General features: G+C 41.9%; 1 protein-coding gene across 2 annotated transcripts in view; it reads right to left on the bottom strand.

Annotated features, from left to right (window-relative positions):
• Positions 1-1038: 1038 nt before the first annotated feature.
• The window catches only part of OPCML (opioid binding protein/cell adhesion molecule like), a 499188-nt gene continuing 473676 nt past the window's right edge, over positions 1039-26550 (bottom strand). The window contains exons 4-7 of one of the 2 annotated variants that reach the window (XM_042906219.1): positions 18493-18627; positions 17960-18080; positions 17327-17478; positions 1039-1139 (exon numbers count right to left, since the gene is read on the bottom strand). In XM_042906219.1, the coding sequence (XP_042762153.1) occupies positions 1039-1139; positions 17327-17478; positions 17960-18080; positions 18493-18627 (509 nt within the window). Of the gene's footprint in view, positions 1140-17326; positions 17479-17959; positions 18081-18492; positions 18631-26550 lie in introns of both variants that reach the window. The other variant, XM_042906218.1, reaches the window with a different exon arrangement.

Below are 26550 nucleotides of genomic sequence, written 5' to 3' on the forward strand. Positions count from 1 at the left end.
ATTAATATGGTGATGAATTGATAGTGAGTAGTAGGGAAGAAATATAGAGAAGTGTTAGATAATTACATTGATAGATTGATAAATAGAGTAAATAGATTGCTACAGAGAAAGATGGGTGGGTAGATAATTGGAGGGAGAGATAAGTCACACAGTCAAGTAGATGGATAACCATATGATTCTTGTGATAGCTTGATAAGCCCTAAATAATCAGTCATCCATAGATCATTTTGTTTTATGAGTTAGACAGCATTTTTAAAAAAGAAGTACTGTCGTCAAAATGCTTCCCCTCTTTTTTGGTCAAGTGACTTCTAAACTTTTACTTTTAGGTTGTGTGAATAACCCCAAACCTCTAACCCACATAGTAATAGAGCAAGTGAATAGGACAGAGTGGCTAGAGAAGGTGACAAGAATATCCATATATGTGTATATATCCACATATATATGTGTATATATCCATATATACACATATATGGATATGGGTGTATTCAGACCTTCCCAGAAAGAAAGGATGTGAACCCCAATGTAATTAGATAATAGTAAACATGGAGGGAGGGATATGTACATTATAATAAAGAAAATGGCCCAAAGCTTAAAAGACACAGATAATAGGACACTTGGATATAACTCTTGCTGTGCACTACATTGTAAGTCAAGTTGTGTCTTCAGGGTGTTTATCATGAGGCACGTTTTTGCCCAAATGGAGCTTATGGTTTGGTGTGTTGGGGGAGGAGAGGTTCGTAGTGATGATGATGGGGAGAGGAGCAGAGGAAAGGAAAGGGCCCAGGTAGCAGGGATAGATTCCATTTTTGGACACACCAATGAATGATTACCCTACACATGGTAGAATCCTGCCCACCCATCCCCCAACCCCACTCATTCAAACTGGAGAAAAACTCAAATAAACCAACCCTCCCCCCAAAAAAACAAGAAGAACAAAAACAAACAAAAAGAAGCCCAAACTTGTTTGCCCTCCGCAGTGTAGATTAAAGTCTGTTATATGGAGAAGCAGGCGTTGCTCAGAGGACCTATGATTTCTTATCAAAACTTGATGAGGAAGTGGGCAAAGAGAGTCCCTGATAGCCAGAGACAAGCCAGTGCTCTAGAGGCCGAGTTTACACCATCAATGACTGCTCCAGGCCCTGTGTAGGGGAAAGAGAGACAGACCCATTAGCATGCACTTGAAGGATACCATACTTATTCCCTGACAAGCAGATATACAAACATGCTTCTCTGTGAGCATTCCCCCATCTCCCACCTCCCACCATTGATCCCTTGAAATCTGGAAAAATGGAAAGCACCCACTGGGAATATTTAGAAACTCAAAGGGGCAAATCGCTCACATACCCACCACTACAGCCTGCTCTCAAAGACTGGGGTTTAAAAAATAAAAGGGATAGAAGGAGGCAATGGCAGTCATTAGGCCTATTGGCTGAAAATTTAGAGTAGCAGACAGAGCTAAGTGGCATGGCAGGATTTGACTGCTGCTCCATAAGCAGCACCTCTAACTGTGGAAAAGGTGTCCAGAACAGACAGGGATGGGAGCAGCAAAACAGGGGAGGGAGACGGTCCACAGTGGAGAGAAGCAGGTAGAGGAAAGGAGGATACAGGAATGGGAACATTTTGTGAGCAACAGGAGTCTATGTGTTGGTGTGGCCAACTTTTTATCCTGTATGACTTAGGTATTGTGGAAGCTCCTCCTGAGGTAGCTGAGGAAGAATGGATTGTTACACTCTAGAGTTTTAGAGACTATGATTGGGTTTATCCCAGCAGTAGCAGTGCCTCTCCAAAGGCCACAAAGACTCTGTATTCTGTCCACATTGCCACCTAATGGTGTGGCCTGATGGAGTTCTCCCTTTGCCCTTTCTTCTGGCCTCTTTGGCTCTTTTAAATGCCCCTAGTGAGTCATCCATGCTCCACTGTAAAACAAGACCATTGAGTCACAAGTGTTGGTCCTTTCACTTAATCTGCTACCTTTGAGAAAACAAACCACATGAAATGGGATTGTCCTAGTCTGTTTCAAGGACCCAGGGCACATGGATCAGCATCTAATTCACCTTTGTATTCCTCCATCACCTTTATTTGCAAAGCATAAGAAACTGCAGTCATAAGCAAGACACCAGTAGCTTGCAGGCAGAGAGGATTCCAGGGAACTTGGAATCGAGTATAAGACAGGGGTAAGAAGCCATCAAGAGGTATTCCTGTAGAGCCAGTGGCAAAGAAAGGGAGCTGCAGACAAGACAAGCATGGCTTTTTTTTTTTTTACCTTCTCAAGACAGGACTTCCCTGATCCTTTTAGAAGCAAATTGGCTTATTGGAAATAGACATGATTACTTTAAGAAGCACAGTTGGTACAGAGTCTCAAGACAGCATGATGCTGTGGATCCCTGCCTTGCCTAGGATGGGACTGATGCTAACCTTTTGCTTTGGGAAGTACAGGCCCCTCACTTTAGCAATGAGCATGTAACTGTTCCCAGTCCACGGATTTTCACATGGATATATTTCCTTCCTCTGATTTACAATGTACACAGTTCTCCTATTGACTAAAAATTCACATTTACTTGCTAGCTTGAGAGTCTGGTTCATATTGCTGCACACTTTTTTTATAGAGCATTCACAAAAAAGGGCAGGATCCAGTCACAAGCCCAGTGCTATCATCTCCAGGAAGGCTCCATACATATTTATGAAAAGTAGCCTGACTCTGGAGGCTCCATCAGTCAAGACATATATCCTAAGGAGCCATACTGGCCTACAGAATGTATGGAGTTGAAAAATGCCCAAGATGGAGCCCAAAGCAATTATCTATATTGTGTTCTTCAAAAAATGAAAGACTTACATTTTTTAAATGAGTTTATAAGAAAATGAGCAATATAGATTTGTAAGATATACATGTCTCCTTAAGAGTATCTATCAAATATATTTTATAATAATATTTATAATGTTATTTATATATTTATATGTTATTTATATATTTAACATAATATTTATTATAATAATAATGTTATATATGGAGAGGACATGCATTAAACTATGTGTCTGTGTGTATCTTTGTCTAATTCATGATGCTGATATTAACTTAAGAAACAATTGAAAGATTAATAAGCTCCACCCTAAAGAGACAGAGATCTTTAGTGTAGGAATCACTTTATTCCAAGTTCTACCAGTGGACTTAAGCATTTCTGTAGATGCCATGCTACCAGCACAAGGTGGGGTATAGCTAAAACAAAGCAGGAAAGAAAAACAGTATATGAGGAAGGCAAAGCATGAAGGGTGAGGTACAGAGAGAGAAGGAGGCAGAATCATAAAGAGAAATGAATGTTTCTGGTGGTGTGTGGCAGTTGCAGTAAGATGTTCATTACTGATCAGGCAGAGGGTTTATAGCCACAGTTAAATTTCAGTTGAGTGTTCCGTAGAGTGGAAGCCAAACTGTGAGTGTGACTTAGCAGACATAGAGACTGCTCAGCTTGCTTAGGATGATGATGGTAACATGCATTTGCATTGTGTTCTCTAAGTTGCAAGCAGGATTCTAAATGCTACACACATATTAACTCATTTAATCTTCACAAAAGGCTATGAGTTATGGACTACTGGCATGTCCATTTTATAAATGGAGAAACTAAAGAACAGAACAGTTAAGTACCTCACTATGGTCACACAACTTATACACATAAAGCTGGATTAGAATTGAGTCACTCTTTCTGTAGAGCCTGTACCCTTGATTGTTTCCACTCGACTTCCTTTCTGTGGAAAATGACCCTTTGTGCATGTTTTCTGAGGACCACAGCCATATGAATTGGTAAGTACAACTGGTGAGGAATCTGAGGACCTAATTTCTCTGTATGACTCTGCTGCTCCCTAGCTGACCGGCATCCCCTCTCTGGCCTTGGTTCCATTACCACTGTGGCTTTTTGCACCTCAGCATGTCATCTCCTAAAACAGCAAGAGGGCACCAAACATTCCTGGACCCCAGGGCTTCCTTTTCTGTGGCCACATTTTCTATGCAGCTCCAAGGAGCTTTACTCTTCAGCAGGTGTGATAAGCCTTGCTTTATATATCAGACAATATGGTAATTTAACGCCAAACTGCCTTTGGCCAATCAATCTATGAGGAGTGGCTGAGCTAGTCTGGCCAATGAGTTAATCTAATCCACTACAACGGAGATTAAAATTAGCATCTCTTTCCTCATGGATCCTGCACACATTTAAGATTTGGTAGTTAGGGGCGCCTGGGTGGCTTGGTCGGTTAAGCGTCGACTTTGGCTCAGGTCATGATCTCACGGTCCGTGGGTTCGAGCCCCGCGTCGGGCTCTGTGCTGACAGCTCAGAGCCTGGAGCCTGTTTCAGATTCTTTGTCTCCCTCTCTCTGTGACCCTCCCCCGTTCATGCTCTGTCTCTCTCTGTCTCAAAAATAAATAAACGTTAAAAAAAAAAATTAAAAAAAAAGTTTTGGTAGCTGGACCAAATGTCAGTAGAGGGACATATAGGAGGGCTCTTGTACCTTGTTCAGAGCAGGAACAGAGGCTCACATCTGTGTACCACTCTCTAGGTTCGAGGAACGTGAAATAAAAGCCATCAGCTATGAGCTGTTTTTTTTTTTTTTTAATATCATCATTACAGTAACCCTGATTTTACTATTAATGAAGAAAGCATTTGGTTTGGGTGTCTCCCTTAGGGTTTCCTCTTGCAGAGGCCACTCACCTGATTAGTGATGTGCTTCTTTGTGCTTTAATATAGATTACCACTGTTTAGCTAATTGGTGTGATTCCATGATCACTCAGGACTTATGTTTGGTCCCTTAGGCTGGTAGGAGGCTTTTGCAAATGTTAGCTCAATGAATCTGTTAAGGGAAGGGCATGTTACTGGAGGAACAGTTCACCTGAGCCTAGCAGTGGTAGTACTAAAGCTTGAACACACATCTTCAGATGTCAAGCTGACTATGGTTTTCCTATACTTGTTTTTTTCAGGTAACAACAACTACATGGACTTCTCCAAATACTTGGCATCCAAAGTAATACTAGTATTAATTTCAATAAACATGGTCAGGAATTCAAATGGTGCTTTCCTGCTCCTCCCCTCCTCCTCTTCCTCCTCCTCCACTTCCTCCTCCTCCTTTTCACTTCCTCCTCCTCTTTCTCCTCCTCTTCATCTGCCTCCCCCCACCTCTTCTTGGTGGAAATAGGGAGAAAGTTAGTTCTTATCTCAAACTTAGAATCCAGAATTTGGAAACATGAGGTAGATTTTCAATTATGTGTTCTACTACAAAAAACTAACCCTGAAATACATTTGGATAAAGGACAAAGGTTTGAAAGAAAGATGGGACCAAATGTCTAAGGAACAGAATCCCTGGATGCACAGGTAAAATAGAAATCTTCTATGAAATTTAAGAAAGGATTTAGATGCATCTATACCCCTTGGCTTTGCTGTCTCATCTTTGCAGCCTTAAATATCCTTTGGGATAAAGGCAATGACCACTATAAAAGTGCAACCAATCCTGGAAACTTTGGAATCAGACCAATTTGGGTTTAAATCCTGACTCTGTGGCATGCCAGCTATATGATCTCAGACAAGGTAGTTTTCACTTTTCTTATTGAATATAGAGGTAATAATACTGAATTTACAGAATAATTAAAAAGTCAGACTGGTTAGCATAGTGCCTGGTACAAGCCAGTCATGTGATCATGGTAACCACCACTATGGCGCCTCCACACCTGCTACCTTCCACTCCTTAGTTGAGGCTAATATTGGCTCATTTCAATTTTTCCCAAGTATGTTAAACCTGAGATGTGGTTTTGCTGGTGACAAAGAGAGGAGGTGAGATCCTGAGTTGGGGGTCTGTTGCTGAGAGAGGCCATTGACCATGAGGACCATGGAAAGATATGGGACATAGAGCAGAATGATAGGAGAAGTCCAAAGCCAAGTTCCATGCATGGTCCAAAGGCAAAGGATCAGCCTTGCAAGAGTAAGGGACCCCACACTAGCCTCAGAAAGCCACTGCCATTCACTCAGCAAGTATTGGTTGGAGGCTGATGTGAGCCAGTCTCTGTTTTCAGAGAGAAAAGCAGACAGTCTGTGCTTTGACAAAGCTTATACTTTAATAGGACCTGGAATATCCTTTCTCCCAGTCTAAATCAGTCAACAAACAATTGAAAAAGGGAAAGAAAGAAGGAAGGGGAAAAAAGGAAAGAAGGAAGAAACGAAGGAAGGAAGGAAAATTTTTAAATCCTCCCAGATTCTGAGTAGAAAGTCATTTGGAACAAATAACCAAAATTGCTTTCATCTCAATAATACCCTTCCTGTTGGAGTATTAAGAGAATTTAATTCAATAGTCAGAGAGAACAGAATTTGAATTCTGACGCTGGTACTCACTAGCAGGATGACTTTGGACAAGAAAATCAACTTCTCTAAAACATTTTTTTTTTAATGTATAGAATGGAGAAGAGTGGTTTTGTGTATATATATATATATATATTATGCATATACATACATATACATATATGTATATATATGGAATATAATATATATGGAATATTACTCAGCTATCAAAAAATTAAATCTTGTCATTTGTAACAAGGTAGATGAAACTAGGGTGTATTATGCTAAGCGAAATAAGTCAGAGAAAGAAAAATATTATATGATTTCACTTCTATGTGGAGTTTAAGAAACAAAACAGATGAACATAGGGAAGGGAAGGAAAAATCATATTAAAGCAGAGAGAGACAAACCATAAGAGACTCTAAAATACAGAAAACAAACTGAGGGTTGCTGGAGAGATATTGCATTGGGGGATGGGATAAATGAGTGATGTATACTAAGGAGGGCACTTGTTGGGATGAGCACTGGGTATTATATGTAAGTGATGAATCACTGGGTTCTACTCCTGAAACCAATATTACAATGTATGTTAACTACTTGAATTTAAATAAATAAATTACGTACTCTAAAAAAAAATAAAGATGATGTATAAGATCACTGAAGTAAAGGATGAATAAATATGAGGTGAATTAAAACCAGGACAGTAACTGCTGATCCTTAAAATAGGATCTTTTATGGGGATCCTGCTTCAAATAAAGAGACCTTGTGGAATCCTAGGTTGTCAAGGATAACTGTCAAACACCAGCTGAAAGCAAATTTGGCTACGGTGAGCAAGCAAGTGACCTGGTCTCTCCTTAAAAGACCTGAAGTGGCTACAAATAATAGATTAAAGCTTCCTAGGGAAGCAAGTGTATTTAGAGGCCCAACGCCCTCTGGGCAACTGGCACATTTAAGGAATCATTTTTATGGTTAACAATGACTCAGTTCAATTAGAATGGTTAATACAAATATCAGGTTTAATTAAATATTTTTCAGGCATAAATTGGAAGTGAGAACGTCAATTTTTGCCCTTTCCCCTGATCCAGTCCTTTCTCCACCCTTTCAATACTAACTGTTGTTAAAATAAAAGCTTTAATGATAATGCAAAGCCACAAACCAAACTATGAATGACAACAATGACAACTACAAAATACCTTGGGGCTAGATATGCAGACAAAACTTCTTTAGTCTTCAGAATATAGAAAGAAGAGACAGAGCACGGAAATGAACAAGAGATAAATTCAAGAAATGGTAAATGGCATGGAGGTCAATTGACATGTGCCCTCTGGGCCAGAGGGAAGATTTTATGGCCAGATGTGAACCTCAGCAGAGAAGGATATAAAGAAATAGACAAACAAACAAATAAATAAAATAAAGTCCACTTTTGAGAAGGTGGTTAACTTTTCAATATTAAATATTAGATTTTTAAAAAGCAAATTTGGTTGAGGGCTTCACCTAGAATCAGACTACAGGCCTAGCTAGCTGCTCTGGAAGAAAGACATTGCTGCTGCATTCAAGCGGTGGATGATAACCCTCTGGAGGAGCAGGTTTTGAAAATCAAAGTACCCAAACTCAGCACAAAGCTCCCCTCAAATATATTTAAGCTTACTGATGAGATCTTGCCTTGCAAGAGATTTTGAAGCTTAAAATTGGCAATAAAGGTATTGAAAGGTGTCACTGTTATTTTTTTTTCCTTTCCATGATTGCCATGAAAATATGGCATGGTTCTTCAGCAACATTACAGTGTATCTCTGTAATTCTACTAAAATAGCAGGTGGTAGGGTGATCACATTAAAAAAGAAAAGAAAGAAAAAAAACCCACAGGCAAGTTGAACTTGGTGATAGCACAATGAGATCAATGAAGTATCTGAAGTCTAAGAAGATACAGTTTTGTTCTGAAATTTGGATGGGTTTTATAAGTATGAATATGAACTAGGTGACCTTCCTAATGAGGAACCAAAAGGATAATGATGTTCTTGGTGATTAAAAGAGGAGCAAGGAAATCTAATTAGAGGATGCATGTGTTACACTTGTTGGTGAAACAGGAACCTATTTTCAGCAGTGCTGGCTGATGAAGGCACCTCATTCCCCTTCAAAGAGAACTTTTCCTCCATTGTCTTTAATTACAGTGGAAAACATGGCACTATGTTGTTTTACAAGGAAGATTAACTGGGCTTTACAGAGTGAAGACTTGTGGATAAAGAGGCCAAAAAAGGCAGCTATCTTTGTTTTGTTCTCTTTAGTATTCCCTGTTTTGTATTTACCACAAAGACAAGAGCTGAAGAAGTTAATATCAGAAGTTAATTCCAATCTGTCAGCTCATCACAAGCTTGAAAGAGACAAGACTTTGGTCTAAGCTGAACCACAAGCTCTTGTGTGTGTGCTGACATCAGCACACCCTGAATACTCAGTGTTATGTTCTAAATGCTTAGGCTAATAGCCAGATGTCAATGATTCAGATAGAGGAGGGTGGGGTGTGAGGGAACAACAAGGAACCTCATCAGGAATGAAATGTGAAATGTCTGCATTTTTTTTCTAATATGTTGACATTTTGCAGGTTGGGGAAAATACAAATGATTACACTGCTGTCATCAGCCAAAAGCAATTGGTATTTCTCTCTGACTCATTCCCTCCCACCTGGATTTAAATTGTGGATTTGAAAAATAAAAATCATATACATTATTATCAACAGGAAATGGACAAATATGTACAGCTTTAGATGTCTTTGCAAGAAGAAGTCACTTGATGAACATCTTCCTAAATGGTGAATTGCAATGTTTAATAGAGTCTCTCTCAGAAAGAAGACCCAGGGTTGGGAGGGATACCTAAATTCCAAATAGGATATATGGAAGCTGGAATGCAAGGGGAGAGTGTCAGAGAAATAATAATTTGACTTCCCTGGAAGGAGAAGACCACAAGTCCTTTTGTGTATTAGGCTTTTCTTTGGCTATTTGAGTTTCACACTGTATACAGACTACCATTGGTTCCCCCCCTTGACTGGAAGTTTTGTTAATTTGACAAATGTTTACTGGGGAAAGAACATTCCAAGATACAGTGCTGCATCCTGTAAGTGCAGAAAAAAATACACACAAGATATAAGCCTAAGTGTAAGCTACTCTGAAATCCCAAGAGAAAAGTGATTCTTCAATGGGGCTCAGAAACATTTTATGAATGGGGTAACATTGAGTACAATCTTAAAGGAGAAGTGCAGTTTTATCAGAGAAGAGGGCAAGCATCCTGGAAGACATAATATATGTATAGATTAGAAAGAAACATGAGATTAAGATCAGACAGACCTGGATGCAAAATCTGGTCTTTCTACTTCCTCCTGTGGTAGAATTCCTGTCTGTGAGAATTTGGTCCAATCACCTGAATTCTCTGAGCTCTGTTCTCTTCTTCTTTGAAATGAGAATAATAACAGTACCTACCTCAAAGTGTTCTTAGCTCTTTAATACATGTCTGGCTGACACTCAATAGTTAGTAGCCTTTTCATTTAGTATATTCTATTATTCTACTGTAACTGTCTATTTACTTGTTTGTATGGAGTTGTGGACTTTGTTCCTCTTTGTAACTCAATCCAAATGGATTGATGGATGAGAAGAGATGAAGAAGCATGGTCCAAGTCTTATATATGTAATAGGATCGGCATTCTGACACAGGTGGTCTAGCATGATGGGTGCATACAAGGAAGTAGGAGAGCGTGAAGTATAAGGGTAGGTGGATCCTAGAGCAAGAACAAACCCCAAGGCCATTCTTTCCTTATAGGCAATTTTCATCAGGACATAAACAGGTGCAGTTTAAGTTTTGGAAATGTCACTTGGCCCCACAGTGGCAAAGGGCTCACCAAACACGCAGGAATTGGTAAGAGAATAGCATGACTCTTCAGGGAAGGCAAACACCCCAGTGTAAGTGAGAATGGAATGGTGAGCCCACAGTCCAGAAGAAGAGCCATGGCCCACTTGCAAGTTGGTACCAGGTGTAAGCATAAGGGAGAGGAAGAAGTCAGAACCACCAGACAGATTCTAGTGAAAGTGTGTAGGTGAGAAGACAAGGTATACAATTGAGTGAGAGGCATGTCTGGAAAGATTGAATTTGTGATTCCCATGGTGCATACAAGTACGGAGAGTGGTTTGTAGCTCAGAATTAAGGAAAGTTATAAAGATACAAATTTCGTAGTTATCAGGCTATTGTCAGAGACCATCAGTCTTCAGTGTGCAAAAGATTCCCTTGGAGTGCTTGCTTTAAAAGCACATTCTCAGGACCTTCCCTGGAGACTTTGATAAAATGAGTCTGTGGCAAGACCCATGAATCTGCATTTTTGAAGCACCCAAAGCAAGTGCAGTGAAGGCTACGATATTACTTTGTAAGTTGTCTGAAGACATAGAAGATCCCTTCTCCTCCCACTGTGATGATACGCTCCCTGGACAGACTCATGGGGCAGGTGGAGGAGGGTCCAGGAGCATAGCAATCCAGAAAGGTAAGAAACACACTACCCAGGTGTATCACAGAAGCCAGGAGTGGGTGCTGGGGATCAACAGGAAGTCTGGAGCTGAGATTCAGCTGGGTTTAGGAGGGAGAACATGGAAGACTGAGGTGTGATGGTGCTGGAAGAGGTGGAGAAGGGAACAAGGAATCTCCCTGTCAGAGGTCTGGAGGAAAAGGCCAAAGAAGATGTAGGATGGTACACAGAGGGCACACTAAAGACAATCCCCAGACTCCTCATGCCCATTCCCCAGATCTCCTCTGGAGGCACGTGGGGGCAAGGTGTGCTTCTTAGCACACCCTAATAAAGCAGTGGAGAAGGCTGGTAGAGGCAGGAGGGTGTTGGTGTGGGGTGAGCAGGGGCTCTGAGGCTCTGCCTACAGGTACCAGTGGGGTGTGCAGTGGATGGGGCAATCATCAAAGGGTGGAGGCTGAGAGTCATTGGCTGGTGCTGCCTGTAGTTGTAGAAAATCCAGTTTGAAGAGCCAACCTGATATGTATATTTATTCTGGAGGAATGGCCATTAGCAAAAGAAAATATAGATTTGTCCTCATGGCTTCCAGGGGCCACTGAGGTAAGCTGGAGTCCTGGCTGCTCTGAGGGGGGCTGAGGCATTGCCTGAGGAAAAAATCCAGAGCCCAGATGTTGCCTTAACTGGAATATTTTGCCATTTTCATTTGCAATGACAAGATTCCTATCAGTTGTCCCTATTCCTGATACTTAACTCTTAATGAAACTAATTTGTGTCACTACAATTTCACAGATAAAATGTGAGAAATCTGTTTTTCTCTCTGCAGCCCCCACCCCCATCCTTTCTGGCATTGTATGCCCTCTCTGTCCCTCTCCCCTACCAGTTCCAGTAATCCAGGCGTTTATATGGCTCATTAAGCGCATCACACTCTCTGCAGTGCTGGATGTAATCAAGTTCAGTATCTTCCCTCTTTACTCTTTAAAGACAGGGGGATGGGGCCTCTCTGGCTCAGGACTCAGTGGAGGCAAAGTGGGTTGGCAAGTTGAGAGAAGGGAGTGGCTTCCTGGAGGGGCAGAGCTGGGGCCAGCAGGCTGAGCCTGGCCATCTTTCTGCTGCTGCAGGCCTGGCAAGACTTCAAGGTGCCAGCCCTCCAGGTGGGCCTGCAAATAAAACTTACTTATATTTAGAGCAGGTTGCTTTTCCATTAAAAAAGCATTTTGACTGCTGCCATTTCCAAGGTTGTGAATGACAAGTTTTGGAGACCTGCCTTTAATACTATTTCCCCATTGTTTCTTAACTTTAGAACACTTAGCTGGAAGTCAACTGAGAGTCCATCTTGTTCTGTTCTTACATTTCACAGACAACCAGAGAACAGAGAGCATCAGTTTGTCTGAACCAGGGTCGGGACCAGAACTCTGTTTTTCTTGTTCCTGGTCTCTCAACGTTCTGTGGTCTTTCTAGTACCTGCCATTGCCCCACACTAAGAAACTTCCAGGCAGTCTAAAATGCCACTGTGAGTTGTACTCTGTCTGCCTGACCTATCTCATCAGTGTGGCTTTTGAAGGGCAGCAGCTGGCGTGGAGGGAAGAATCACCTCATGTGGGTGCCATCCACTGATCTGTCTCTGCGCGTCGCCCACCCACCTATGTTGGCTCTCACAGTCTGCCCCATCGTGTCCTGCCTCACCCCACTCCCCAACCTACTGTCTCACAAGCTTTGTCTTATGTGTTCTTTTGAAACTGCTTTCATCCCATTTTCCCTTGTTCTTTGCATGCAGGTAGGAAATAGATAAAGGTATGTTTGTGTGAGAGGCCTGTTCTGAGTATGTGTTGTGATGGGGTCACAGTGCAGAGTCAAAAGGGTCTCCAAAAACAATCCTACATTCTTTGAGGCCAAACACCGCTGCATGCCTGAGAATGTGGAGGCGTGTGTATTTGGGAAGTATGAGTATATGGGTTGTAAATGTAAAAAATGTCTTTTACAAGAATGCAATCAAATTTTTTTTTGAATTTTTAAAATTATTTTAAGGAACCCTCATGCACTGTTGGGGGGATGCAAACGGGGTGCAATCACTGTGAAAAACAGTATGGAGGTTCCTCAAAAAACTAAAAATAGAATTACCATATGATCTGGTAATTCCACTACTGGGTATGTACCCAAAGAAAATGAAAACACTTTTTCAAAAAGATATATGCACCCTTATGTTTACTGAAGAATGGGATCAGATTTAGATGGATGAGTGGAGATGCTGGTATAGGTAACAGACCCACATAGGCTAATTGTTGATATGGGTTTCTATCTGGATAGTCATCTACCAATGTCCATGATGAGTTGCCAAGTATGGTGAGTTGTATCAAAGCAGTAAAAAGAGTTCAGATACTAGAACAAGAGTACATAGGCTTTAATCTCAGCTCAAACATTTGTAAGATAGTATGAGTAAGTAAGCTGCCTAATCTCTCAGTTTCATCCTGTGTAAAATCAGGATAAATATAGTACTTAATTCCTAGAGTCATTAAATGAGATAAAACATGTAGAACAGGGGTGCCTGGGTGGCTCAGTCAGTTAAGCATCTGACTCTTGATCTTGGTTCAGATCATGATCTCACCGTTCATGAGTTCAAGCCCCATGTCAGGCTCTGTGCTGATTGCAGGTATGGAGCTTGCTTGGGATTCTCTCTCTCCCTCTCTCTGCCCACCTCCACTCTCTCACTCTCTTGCTGTCAAAAAAAAAAAAAAAAAAAAAAAAACTAAAAAAAAAAAACCTATTTAGAACACTTAGTTTAGTGGCTCTGCATGTAGTAAATCGTTGGTAACACTAATTAGACACAATTATGGGAATACTGAGGCCTAGAAGGAACACCCGTGGTCCGCAGAAAGGGTTAGTCAGCTGGACAATGTCACTCTGATCTTGTGTCAAGTTATTTCCACTCAGGCATAGTGTCAGATAATTACAGGACATATTTTCTAAAATGCTTTCACTGAGGAGAAAAATAAGTTACATGGAGATTGACTTTCCCAGAGCCCTTCAGCTGGTGAGCAGCAGAGCCTGGCCTCAGAGAGGCTCTGAGACTACCGACCTATTGCATTTTTCTACATTTCATTCCTGAACAGCTGAATTCCTGCTGCTGGCATCATCAATGCAACCGTCCAATCTCTGTTTATCCATTCATTCAACAAGACTTTCCTTACCCACAAATGTGTATGGAGCTCTGTGCTAGGTTCTAAGGATCAAACCAGACATTGTCCCTACATTTATGGAGCATACAGGCTAAAAGGGAGGGAAGATTTTATTCAAACTACATAAATGAAGCAGAAGTAAAATTGCAACTAGCAAGTGAAGTCTACAGAGAAAAGGATTGTAGCCATGGCACAGCCCTGTGTCCTCATCACTGAGAACAGCACCTGACTTGTGGCAGATACTGGTAAATACTTACTGGACAAATGCTAGGGAGAGCACTGTGGTGAGAGCAACCTCCAGAAGCACTGTATGAGAAAGTGTGCAATGGAGCACTGACCTACTCAGGGAAGACTTCCTCAGGAAGGGATCCTAGGTGAGTGAGTACTAACCAGGTGAAGCAGGCTGGGAGGATCCTGGGGATTAGTACTGCTGTAGTAAAGGGCACAAGAGACTTCAGAAGAAAGGAACATACAGTCCAGTTGAGCAACAATATTGGCAGCCATACCAAGGGAAGCAGTGAGAAGATGGGCTGTGTCACAAAGTGTTGAAAAATACTTTTGTTTCATATTGTTCAGCTGTTTCATATTGTTATGCCTCCATGATGAACATTGTCTTATTGATAATTCCTAATGACAGTCAGCAGGCCTGGAAACATCATCCCAGTTTTAGCTTTGTAAACTGAGGCCTGTAGACTTTGTGTGTTGTCTAAGTCACACATCTAAACATAGCATCTGTGGGGCTTTCTGTCTATAAGATGTTATACAGTCCTCCCACCAGCTTTCTAAAGGAAGGTACTGATAGCACATCTGAGGAAAGTAAGATAAGCAAGGTTAAGTAGCTGTCAGTGGCCCGCCGAATTGGGAGATGAAGCTAGGTCTTCTCTATGGAATGCATTGTATCTCCCTACATTCATATGTTAAAGACCTAACCCCCTAATGTGTATTTGGAGATGGATCCTATAAGGAAGTAATTAAAGTTAACTGAGGTTATAATGTTAGAGCCCTAATTCAATAGCATTAGTGCCCTAGTAAGAAGGCATATGAGAGAGTCCTCTCTTTCTCCCTCACCCCCTCCATTGCCATCTCTGTCTGTATCTCTCCACACACCACACACACTCAGAAAAAAGGCCATGTGAGGACAAAGTGGTCATCTATAAGCCAGGAAGGGAGTCCTCATCAAAACTAGATGATAGGTCTCCCTGGCTTATCTTGGGCTCCTGGCCTCCAGAACTGGGAGGAAATACATTTATATTGTTTACAATATTTTGTTATGGCAGCCCTGGCATGGTGATACAGTCTTAAGATACATTGCTGTTATCTGCTATGATACACCTCTTTTATTAGTGGTTGGGAGGTGCAAGAACCTAGATTATTCAGTTGTCAGTCCTAGGTTCCCTCTCTTGGCCATATTCATTACCCCTCATGACCTTTCTGAGGGGGTCATGGTAGGCTGAGGAGCAGAGCATCACACCCATCCCACCATTTCCCCTCCGTTTAATCAAGACCAAGACGTGGACATTCATAGACATTAAAGTGTGGGCAGTGCTGGTGGCCTGTAATTGTCCTAGATCCAGAGCTATAAAAAGTGACAGTTACAGAGCTGATTCCAGGACTGAAAAATTTAAATGTCACCACTTTCTTTGTGATTGAGATTGAGCATAGGGAAATAGGGCTGTAAGGCTATTGCCTCTGGAAGCACAGATGAGCACGTACTTCTGCATCGTTGTGAGTGTGTGTATGTGTTCATTGAATGCTATTTACCCAGGATCTGAAGAAGCATCCACTTCTGGGTTTCATCCAGTACCTACTCACTGGTATGTGTACCTCAGTGTTAATTAACCTCATTGGTCTTCCTTTTACTCGTCTTTAAAATGGACTTAGTAACCTATGTTGCACAGTACTGGCTAACATAATGCATAGAAACCAGTAAATATTTGGTAAATGGTAAATATTATTACTATTATTATGAATAATGACCCCCAAATATTTCTATTTTAAAATGAAGTTTATAGAATTAAATCATTTTCCCCTTTTGCCTTGATCTAAAAGAATAAAATATTCATAGTAGGGTGACTTCCCCATGGAGACAATCATTTGATAATCCATTTGGTCTCTTGGTTGCATTCCTCTTGGTGCTGCTATGTGCAGAAATAGCAGAATATTCATTTATTTTACAGGCCACCAAGTCAAAGTGTATTGATTTTGGGGGGAACCTCTTCCCCAAATATGTATAATAATGTGAGTGTTTATGTGAAAGCCATCATATTCTACATGCTTGTTACCTAAATTGTGCAAACCAAACTCCCTGAAATCTATCTACTAAGGGTAAATAAGTCAGGGAGGTCGAGCAGGCAAGCCTATCTTTAAAGTAGGCTTATATTCAAAAGCATAGGCATTCAGGCAGGCAGAGGAAGGAAGGAACATGCTGTACCCACCTGCCACTGCTGATGAGGGGCTTATTTCTAAGACACACACAGCACAATGCACACACAATGCAGAGAGAAAACAAAAGACATAGATCACACATTTCAGATGGTTGGTGGACAAAGTTTAGTTAATGTCAGTGCTGAAAGCTTGTTCAGGGTCTGAGGTACACATGGAAAGATGAATACCTTTTCATCCCACTCACCTCTAACCAAATCTCAGTGAATAAACAAATACATACACACACGAAATATCACAACAACCTGGCCCTGGCCCATGGTGTGAAATGCTACACACAGAGATGGACACAACAATGTGGGAAGGCTGGATGAGAGAGAAATGAGGGCTTCTAAGGGAGCCAGTCAGGAATCTGGAGACCTCTCCATTTATATGGGAGGACCTTCAGGGAAGGTTTTGATGCTCCAGCTTTGGACAGAGCAGCCATCGTGATGAAGACACAGACTACTGCTCTGTCCACTCAGTGAGTGAGAACATGACATGACAATCAATATGAGAATCGTGATGGCTGCAGTTGACTTAGTTCAAATCCATAAATATAACCCCCAGAATTATAGACTCTTACTATATAAGATATCTTAAAATTATATCTAACTTACCCCCTCAGACCTTTAGGTACTACAGTCAAACTGTTCCCTGGTTCTATGTTCTTTATGGCAACCACCATTCAATTTGGTTCAGAATTGGGTTTACTCCTTTTGTGAGGTGCAAGCCTTGCCTTTCAGTAGACCATGAAATATCAATTACCTTGCAAACATCATTGTTCATGCTTAGGAGAATGACAGGGAGAAGCATTTCATATCTAAGGGTGGTGGGTTGAACAGTATGGATGAACATAGGCCAAGCAAATCCAGCCTTTGTCCCTCTACATGCCCCGATCCCACTGCACCCAGTCTTCCTGCACTCACCATACAGTGTGATGCTGGCATTGGTGTTCCCAAGCTTGTTTGTGGCCACACAAGTATAGTTCCCATAATCCTTTTCTGAAACATTGAAGAAAGTCAGAGTGGATATGTGGCCTTTGTTCTCAATCCTCACGCCGCCCAGGCCAGTGGCTAGCCTGCAATAAGAGAAGGTATTGCTGGTCTGGTTCTACAGATAGAGTGAAACAGCAAACAGAGAAGCAGGGGAAAGTGATAGATACCAGAGATGAATCTTATAAGGAGACTCCCCTCCTCACAGACACCTTTCCTCTAACTGAGCCAGTGTCTCTAATTCAAAACATAAGTACCACAGCCTCCACAGGAGGAAAAAGGAGAGAATATTCATGCTTCAAAGGTGAAATTTACTGGTGTCTAGTCATTGAGGGGTGCCATGTCTACAACTAATCTCAGGTTCTGAAATGAGGTCAATTCATTTTCCCACTTTCCAGCTTCCTCTATTTTTTCATTCCTGGTTCTAAAAGGAGACACTGTTATAAAGGGGACTAACGCATTTTGGTTTTGCCATATCGTTCTCCTTTACTTTATCATTCTTTTTCCATGTGGGGAATGATCCATTGGCTCTGCATCAGATATGCCCTATTTCCATTTTCAGGGTACCTGGTATCTTCCTTGAACCACTGGAATTCAGCCATAGGCACTGCAGAGGCTTCACAACTCAAGATACCCTTCTGACCAACAGAGACACCAGTGTTCTTGGCTTTTGAGATATAGGGAGGGTCTGTGGAAGGAAAATGCAGAGTGACTTCATGAAACAGACGAAAGGGGAATTTAGTCACCTGTTATGCAAATGGATTTCTTGTGACACCCTACCTTCCCAGTTAAATAACCCTTTATTTTAGGAAAATAATTCTTGCTTAAAGATATTGCATTTACCCCAGCATCTTCTTAAGCCTTGAAATCAATTCAAAGTAAACAATTCTCCCCATTAGCTAAAAGTTCTGACAGGCACAGGTAGACTCCAGGGGCAAAATGGCAATGGGGACACTCATGGTGCAAAACAATCTGAGAAAGTATTTTCCTGTTGGAAACAATTTGGAACTATCAGAAAATGGCACTGTCATGACCAACTTGTTCTCTTAATACCTATATTATTTCTTCCTCTGAAACTTCCTGACAATGGGTCAACTCACAGTTTACAGTGATTTTTACTTTCCGCACATCAGGTGCGGCAACATCATTCAAGGCGCTGCATTCATACTCCCCAGACTGGTCACGTTTGATGTCAGAGATTTCCAGGTATTCATCCTCACTCACAAAGCCCTGGCCTTCTGGGAGGAAAGAAAGAGACAGAAACAATCAAGAAACTGTGAAACCAGGGACAGAACCATATTCATATCTTGAGCTTGTAAGGAAAGGAATACAAAAAGCTGTAATAATGGGGTTTGAACATCGAGTCAAAGATTATAAGACACCATGTTGACCAAATAGTATGGCATTTGAAGAAAGAAATTCTCTGCTTGAGTCTTGCGTCAATGTGTTTTTGTCCAAGTCACTTTAACTTTTTAGACCATTTGAAAAGAAGAGGCTTTCATTGTTTTTCCTATATGATTATTATGAGGATTAACTAAGAGAATACATGTGAAATGCCCAACACACTAGTAAACTTTGATATTTTAAAGAGAATTGTTATGATTAATAACATAATAAAAATGTAAGGATAACTTTAGGGTATGTTAGTGTGGGCATCTTAATTTTTTTTATTATGTAGAAATTCCCTTGGAGACAGAGCACAAAATACTAACTACTTGTAGAATAAATAATCAAAATAAATTAATATTTTAATATAGACAGATGTAAAGCACTAGATTTGTTTTCAAATTGTACTAGAGAAGAAAAATTGGAGAAAGAGTGAATACAGAAGTACTCTGTGACTGTTTTGCAGGATGTGCTCAATAAATGTTTGCCAACATAAAATAACAGTGGTGGCCTCAAATGATGGATCCAGAGTTACTGGAACAGCCTTATGGATTTAATACCTGACTTTGTGGAACATTCTGGAGGCTTTATTCCTAGGCACTTGTGAGGATTGGAATTCATGATACAAAATATTGTGGGTTTGTAAAAGGTATATTGTTTGCAGCCATTACATGTCTTACAAAAATCTGGTCCCTCTGTCTTGTCCCTTATCCCCATCCCTGTGGTTCAGCACAAATAGAACAGACCCTCTGCCTTGAAATTCAAATGTTTTCAGTTCTGTCAAAGCACTAGGCTCCCATGAAAACCCAGCCAACACAAAGGCCAGGGAGGAAGTACAGCCATTTGCATTTCTTTTCTGCCTGTTGCCTGATTCCTTTTTGTGCTCCAGACATTAGAGTGAAAACAGTTTTAGGAAGATAACAACTCATTATAATTTTCCTCAAACACACATATAAACATATTCCTATCCAATGGATGCTCCATCAACTAAGTTTAGGTCCACTATGGATGTGAAACAGCAGGAAGTTGAGGGGTAGGGTGATGGGCAGTGGGTAGAGAGACAGGTGCTTTAACAAGCTGATTTTGATTCAAGTCTAAGCCTTGGGGAGTTTTCCCCCACCCTGCCCATTTCCCCAGACCACTTGCTTTTCACCTCATGTGACCTTCATTGCCTCCTCTTCCCACCCTAAGTCCCAAACACCCAAGCTCTTCCATTAGTTACCAAGTATATCCCAAGAAGGTGTGGGGTCCCTGGCAAAATATTTTTCAAGGGGACCCTCTATATATAAACAATTGCAGTCACCAATTCTGGTAGCCCAATATCATGTAATTACATGAAAGAAATGTTGGCCTTCCAGCAGGAGCAATCCTTTGTCACGCTCCTAGAACCAGAAACTGTTGATTGGGTCCCAGTACAAGCCCACAGGCATGAGTGTGGGAATCTTGGGGAATCTAGCTGAACCCACATGAAGAATGGCTGAGGGTAGGGGCGCCTGGGTGGCGCAGTCGGTTAAGCGTCCGACTTCAGCCAGGTCACGATCTCGCGGTCCGTGAGTTCGAGCCCCGCATCAGGCTCTGGGCTGATGACTCAGAGCCTGGAGCCTGTTTCCGATTCTGTGTCTCCCTCTCTCTCTGACCCTCCCCCGTTCATGCTCTGTCTCTCTCTGTCCCAAAAATAAAATAAAAAAAAAGAAAAAAAAAAAAGAATGGCTGAGGGTAGAGGTTGGAAACACACCCTGAAGGGGAGAAATAGGGTCGTAGGGCCCTATTTACCAGGATCCCAAGGTAGTGGTGCTGGTCACAAGCCCTGTACCACAGCAGACATTTGGTCATTCACGCTAATTCATATACTAATTCCTCAAGATTTATTGGAGGGATGTAAACATCTTCCCATCTTTTTCCCCCCTTATTTCTCTTAGGGTTAACAGAATCTCACAGTTGAAGAAGATTCTGAGACCACCTATTTCAGGAAGTCTATAAAGACAAAAATTGCCTCACTTATTGAAATTATGTTGGTGGACCAATCTAAGTATTTTAAAGGATCAAACAACGATATCACACCAAAACAACTTCCCAAATGCACTGTACCTTTTCTGCAGTGAATAAATATGGCAGAATTGAAAGTCTGCCTTCGTACTACTAACAGGCCATTATTTTTTCAAAATGTGCTGCGGTGCATTTACCACAAGTAATTAAACTCCACTTCATTTGACCAAAGGAGCCACCTGCAGTAGGGCCTGGCAGGAGCCTCAGGCAGGGTTACTGACCTGCTAACCTTGGAGAGAATGAGATAGATCTATATCATGCTACACAGTATACACCAGACAGCTGTCTTAAAGTCCCTGATAAGGCAAGTTTATGGATGCCAGTCAACTTAGAAGTGTTGGTTTGTGCAAAGGGAAAGGATAGCCTCAAAGAAGGTGGAGGTCAATGTGCTGGGGCCCTGAGTAATTCTCTGCATTTGTATGAGTAGGGCAGATTCTGGATTCTTCATGAAGCAATTACAGGGCAACACAACCACCCTTTGGAATGCAGGGATGTATTTTCACTATCTGTAATGGTATTTTTATGGAACAATTATATGACAGCAAAAAAAGGAAGAAGGAAGAGAGTGTTTTGTGCAAAATAGGGATCGTTATGATAATACTACCTCATTAAGTGATAAAATGAATTTTGTCAAGTTTGTACCATAAAGTAAGTGCTTCTCAGATTTTAATTTGCATATAAATTCCTCTGGGATCTAAAAAATATAGAAATTCTGATTCAATAGGTCTAGATCAGGGCCTGGGACTCTGCATTTCTAACAGATGCCTGAGTATCTCCATGCTGCAGGTCTGGGACCCACACAGTGAGCAGTGAAGCTATAAGGCACCACCACGTGCTGTTCTCAGCTCTCTCTTGTCACACATTTCTAACTGTCTGGGTCTGTGAAGTGGCCATTTGGTCAACAGAGCTTACTGAATGCCCCTCAGAAAGAGGATTCTTGTGGAGTCTGCATCTCAAAAGACACCCTCTTGGGGGTATAGCGCTCAGTAAGGTGCACTGAAGCCGGGCATCTGGACCCCTGAAGCGAACTGTTCACTGAGTGTTTATGATCTTACTACAAAGTGTTCATTCTCTTGAACGGATTTCTTTGCTAAGAAATGGAAAGAGGATGTTGAAATCCCTCCCTATCTCAAGCCCACTGAAGGTGATTGAGATGTTATTTTTGTTACTGCTTTGAATACTAGGTGAACAAATCTAGGTTGCTAAATGCCTAGAGACCTAGGAAACTGCAGGGTTTAATGCTTTCCCTGCCCTCTCCAGTTCTGGTTGCAATGGAAAATCCTGATTCCATGCTGCAGAGAAAAGGGCAGAAGGCAACACATGTTTTAATCCTCTTTGCTGGCTGCCAAGAAGACAAACTGCTGATGTGGAAGCAGAGGAAGGGAACTGGGAAGGGAGAAACACCTGAGGGAGGAACAAGAGAGGAAGGAGGAGGAGAAGGAGGAAGGAAAGAAAGGTAGAGGGGGTGCAAGCAAGATGACCCAGGTGCCACAGGAAAGATTCTGAAGACACTTTCAAAAGGGATTAAAGAAAAAAACAAAAGGACTAAAGCCTAAAGGGCTACGATATTTTCTCTGACAAAATGCATGAAAATGAGAGTTCCAAATCTGCTTCACAGTTTTGCTTTATGGTGAGATGTCTCTTAATAAGCCAATAACCCAAAAGCATTATCAACCTGCTCTATGCATTCAGGCATCCCAATATAACATGATTGGGAGGAAAAGTAAGTGAATTCTAAGCCATTGGCAGAAATATATTTTTTTAAATGGATTATTTCTGGGATGCCTGGGTGGCTCAGTTTGTTAAGCATCCGACTTCCGCTCAGGTCATGATCTCGTGGTTCATGGGTTCAAACATCGGGCTGTGTGCTGAAAGCTCAGAGCCTGGAGCCTGCTTCGGATTCTGTGCTTCCTCTCTCTCTACCCCTCCCCTACTCATGGTCTGTCTCTCTTTCTCTCTGAAAAATAAATAAATATTTAAAAAAAAATTTTTAAAAATGGGCTATTTCTTTCCTTAGATGAGTACTTTTAAGAAAGTCAATACACTATATTAGTGAGATTAAGATCTTCAAGAATACAAATGGGGCCATTTATCATGGGATGTGGGAGGTCCCTGGACTAGGGCCCCTTAGATGCAAGGCATGTGCCTGGGGACAGAGTAAGCAAGCCCCGTGGTTCTGTGGGCACAAGGGTGCTTCTTCTACAAAGACACATATTCTGACTTAACACAGTCACAGAAGGCAAAGAACAAACAGTGTCCACACATAGGGTCTGGCATCTTAGAAACGGAGGGGCAGACCAAGAAACTGCTTCAGGGAAGGATCCTTGGCATGATCTGCTTTCCCTGATATTACCTGCAGTTATCTTACTCACATGTACCTTGAGAAAAGGGCTGGGTTAGACACTGTATGTGGGGTGGAGATGATGTAGAAGACAAGGTCCTTGACCCTGGGCAGTCTATAATCTCATGACCCCACAACTGGAGCACTGTATATTTTTCTGTCCCTCAGCTCAGTTTTCAGTGTTCTTAATCATTTTTAGATCCCTCTCGTAAGGTGCAGTGGGTCAGAAAGATTTATTAGAGCTGGAAGAAACTTAAACATCATCCTCATCTCTGAGGAGACCAAATGGGAAATCCAGAGTAAAATCTGGAAGGATTCTGACCTTGTTCCTCTTCTTTCTTTTTCCTTTCACATCCTGTCCTCCCATGCCAGCTGTATCTCAGTCACCATTCTTATGCCTAATCGTTCCTTCTTTTCCTCACACAACTCCTTAGAATTTCAGTTGGAAACACCGTGGAGGATCAAAGATTTTAGCCTTCCATTTTTTGGATTATTGTCTCTGACAGAATATCTTTCCCCATTCTGTGCAAACATCCCCAGGGATGATTTCAGAGGGAAGTCTATTCCGTTGCCTTACTATTCACACCATCCAAAACAAGCATCCTCATATTGAGGCAAACTCTGACAGGCTTCTCCCTTTGAAATAATTAAAAAGCCCCCTTCTGGGTGCCCCAACCCCAGTGTCCCTCCTCATATGCCGCTGAAAGCTGACGCTCTATCCAGGGAAACTGCTTTGTGAGGTTAAATGTCAGCACCTGTCACAGCTTTTGCCAAGAGATCTGTCAGGAGATGGCTCACAGTGGCACATGCCTAGGGGCGGGTGTCTTAGAGGAAATTAATATGAGGAGATGAGAAGAGGGAGGAGGGCTAAGAATTTAAGGAGGTATTGACAGAGAGAAAATGGCATCATGAAGAGAACAGCCAGAGGAGGGAAAGAGGAGTCAGATGGCTGAGGAAGGAAGAGAAGAAAGAGAAAGAGGAAGAGAAGGAAGCCATTGGGAGTGGGAATTGTGTAGACACCCCAGGGTCCATGATAGGATTTCTCGAAAAGCAAGAACAGACATTTCCCTGTTCCCTCAGCAAGAAGGGCTATTATAGATGCTCCTTATTAATACTAAACTTGGAAAGTTGGAATCCAAAGTCCAGGTGCTTGTGTGAATGCTTCTGACCTATTTAGGCCTCACCTAGGCTTTTTGATCTATATTAGACAATAGCTTCTTGTCCATTCACCAAAACTAAGTATCCATTCAAGTTAGCAAGGAACTGAGATTTTGCTTCTATAAGGAGTGCTTAGTAAATCAAACAAGGTGTGGGTTGGCTGGCTTGTTGTATATTTTCTGGAACTCCTATCCTAGAGGTCTGGAGCAAGATAAGGTCAAGGAAAAGAACTGTCTGGAGTAGTTCCCTCCCAGTGGCTTCTGTGCCCTTGAGGTATGTAGGGCAAGGTAGATGTCAGAAGTGCATGTGATGATATGTGCCACAATCTTGTCACTCATCCATCTCTCTCTCCAGGATTCTGGCCAGTAGAACATAATCACATAAAGTGAGCCACAAGCAGATCAAAATACCAGCTTTACTGCTGTCAGGTTGGCCTACAATCTGGGCTTGGCATCCAAGACTGACAGAGGTTCTTGCCTTTCTCCCTATGAACTAAAGGTGTCTGGACTACTGCAGTAAGAGTACTTGCCTTTGGTATTCAGCTACAGGCCCAATGCTGGACCTGGGAATAAGGGCTGTATTGGAATAGAGAATCAAGTGTAAGGAGAACCCTTTGACCCAAGCAGAGGTAGATTAAGAAGGTGATGGAGAATCAGATGTGCTGCCTCACTTCTAGATAATGGACTTATCCCTGCTTGACAAGGTCCAAGGGCTGCTGAGCAAATAACTTTAACAGTGACATTAGTCACCCATCATCCGTGGAGACAAAGAGTGACCAGTTTAGAAGAGGGATTTATTCCTCCTAGGGAGTACAGGGGAACTGTCTTCTGGAAACCTATAAGCTGGAGAGTAGGTTTCTTCACCCTCCCTAGGGATTTCCTGGCCTCATTCTCAAATCACATACCTCTCAACACAAGAGCCTCCTCTTGAATGACAGAAGCATTAGAAACAAGCTTGAGTGGGAACTGGAGTAAAATCTCAGCACTTGCTACAATTTGGCTCATGTGACCTCAGTCTTGTATTGCCTGCACTTGCTTCTGATAAGGTAGGTGTTCCATTTCTAAATTGTGAACACACTGAGATGAGATTACACCTTCCACTCCCTTGAGCTGTATATGCATCTCATGTAGGATGAACACACAGTATCTATTCATTCTACATCCAATTGCCAAAGGTTTGGAAACTGAACCCTCACCAAATTATCTCTCTCCACTTAATCTCTCTCTCTGCCAGGCCTGCTCCACATCTCTGTGTTCCCTGACACTCTGACTCTCTTTAGAATGCTGCTGACAATAAGCAACTCTGAGCTACCCCTCCTTAATTAAACCAGGGAGTATGGACAGCAGTATATTCCATCCTAACTTGCTCCCAACTCCCAGATACATCCCTTTGTTGCATTGGAGTTAATGAAAAGTATGATAAACCCATGGTTTCATTTTCCCTTAATTAATACAATAAATTGAATTGTGCTAAAGTCATTTTGTTCTGGAGACTGAGCCTCTGGGTCAATGTCTCACTTGCTGGTGGTGACAGAAGCTCTTTGTCTTGGGCTCAGACAACCTTTCTCAGACTGTGGCCACCAGGACCTTGCCTGAGGGAAGGGTGGTGTGCTCCTCTCCAAGACTGCCTTGCTGGCTGCCTTCCCTGAGGCTGACAGGAAGTTGGCTAATGACAAGATCAATGTATGACTGGGAAAGTCAGCTGAGCTTCTAGTGGGGGAAAGAGTACATTAATAATGCTCTGGGGAACTGGGGGCTCAAAGGAATTTCCTGGCAGTGGTGAGTTTCCTAAATTTTTTCCTTTTTTGTGATGGAACACCTGGGATGACACAAGAAGAGAAGGGCTCAAATGACTCATCTGGTAGGACTATCCAGAAAGATAAATTCTGGTACATGGGCACTTTATCAGGAGGAGGAAAGCCAAATACAGGGGATATGAAGAGTTTTGTCTGGTATGTGGGGACAGGAGAATACAGTGTCAAGAAAACTTTTTGCAGTGAGGTCTAGGAGGGAGGGCCTAGAGGTCTTGTCCCAGGTGGCACATAGCATCAACCAAGGAGCACTATGAAAACATACTTTTGTGCCCATGCTTACAGATTGGCTGAACTGTGCCATCACTGGCATCCTCTAAACACTGTCCAGGGGACCCTGACACACAACAAGGGACTACATCCCTAGTTGGTAGACTGGGAGGCTCCTGTGGCCTTTATCTACCAAGTGCCAGTTCT

Source organism: Panthera leo, chromosome D1 (genome assembly GCF_018350215.1).
Source record: "Panthera leo isolate Ple1 chromosome D1, P.leo_Ple1_pat1.1, whole genome shotgun sequence".
NCBI classification, from domain to species: Eukaryota; Metazoa; Chordata; class Mammalia; order Carnivora; family Felidae; genus Panthera; species Panthera leo.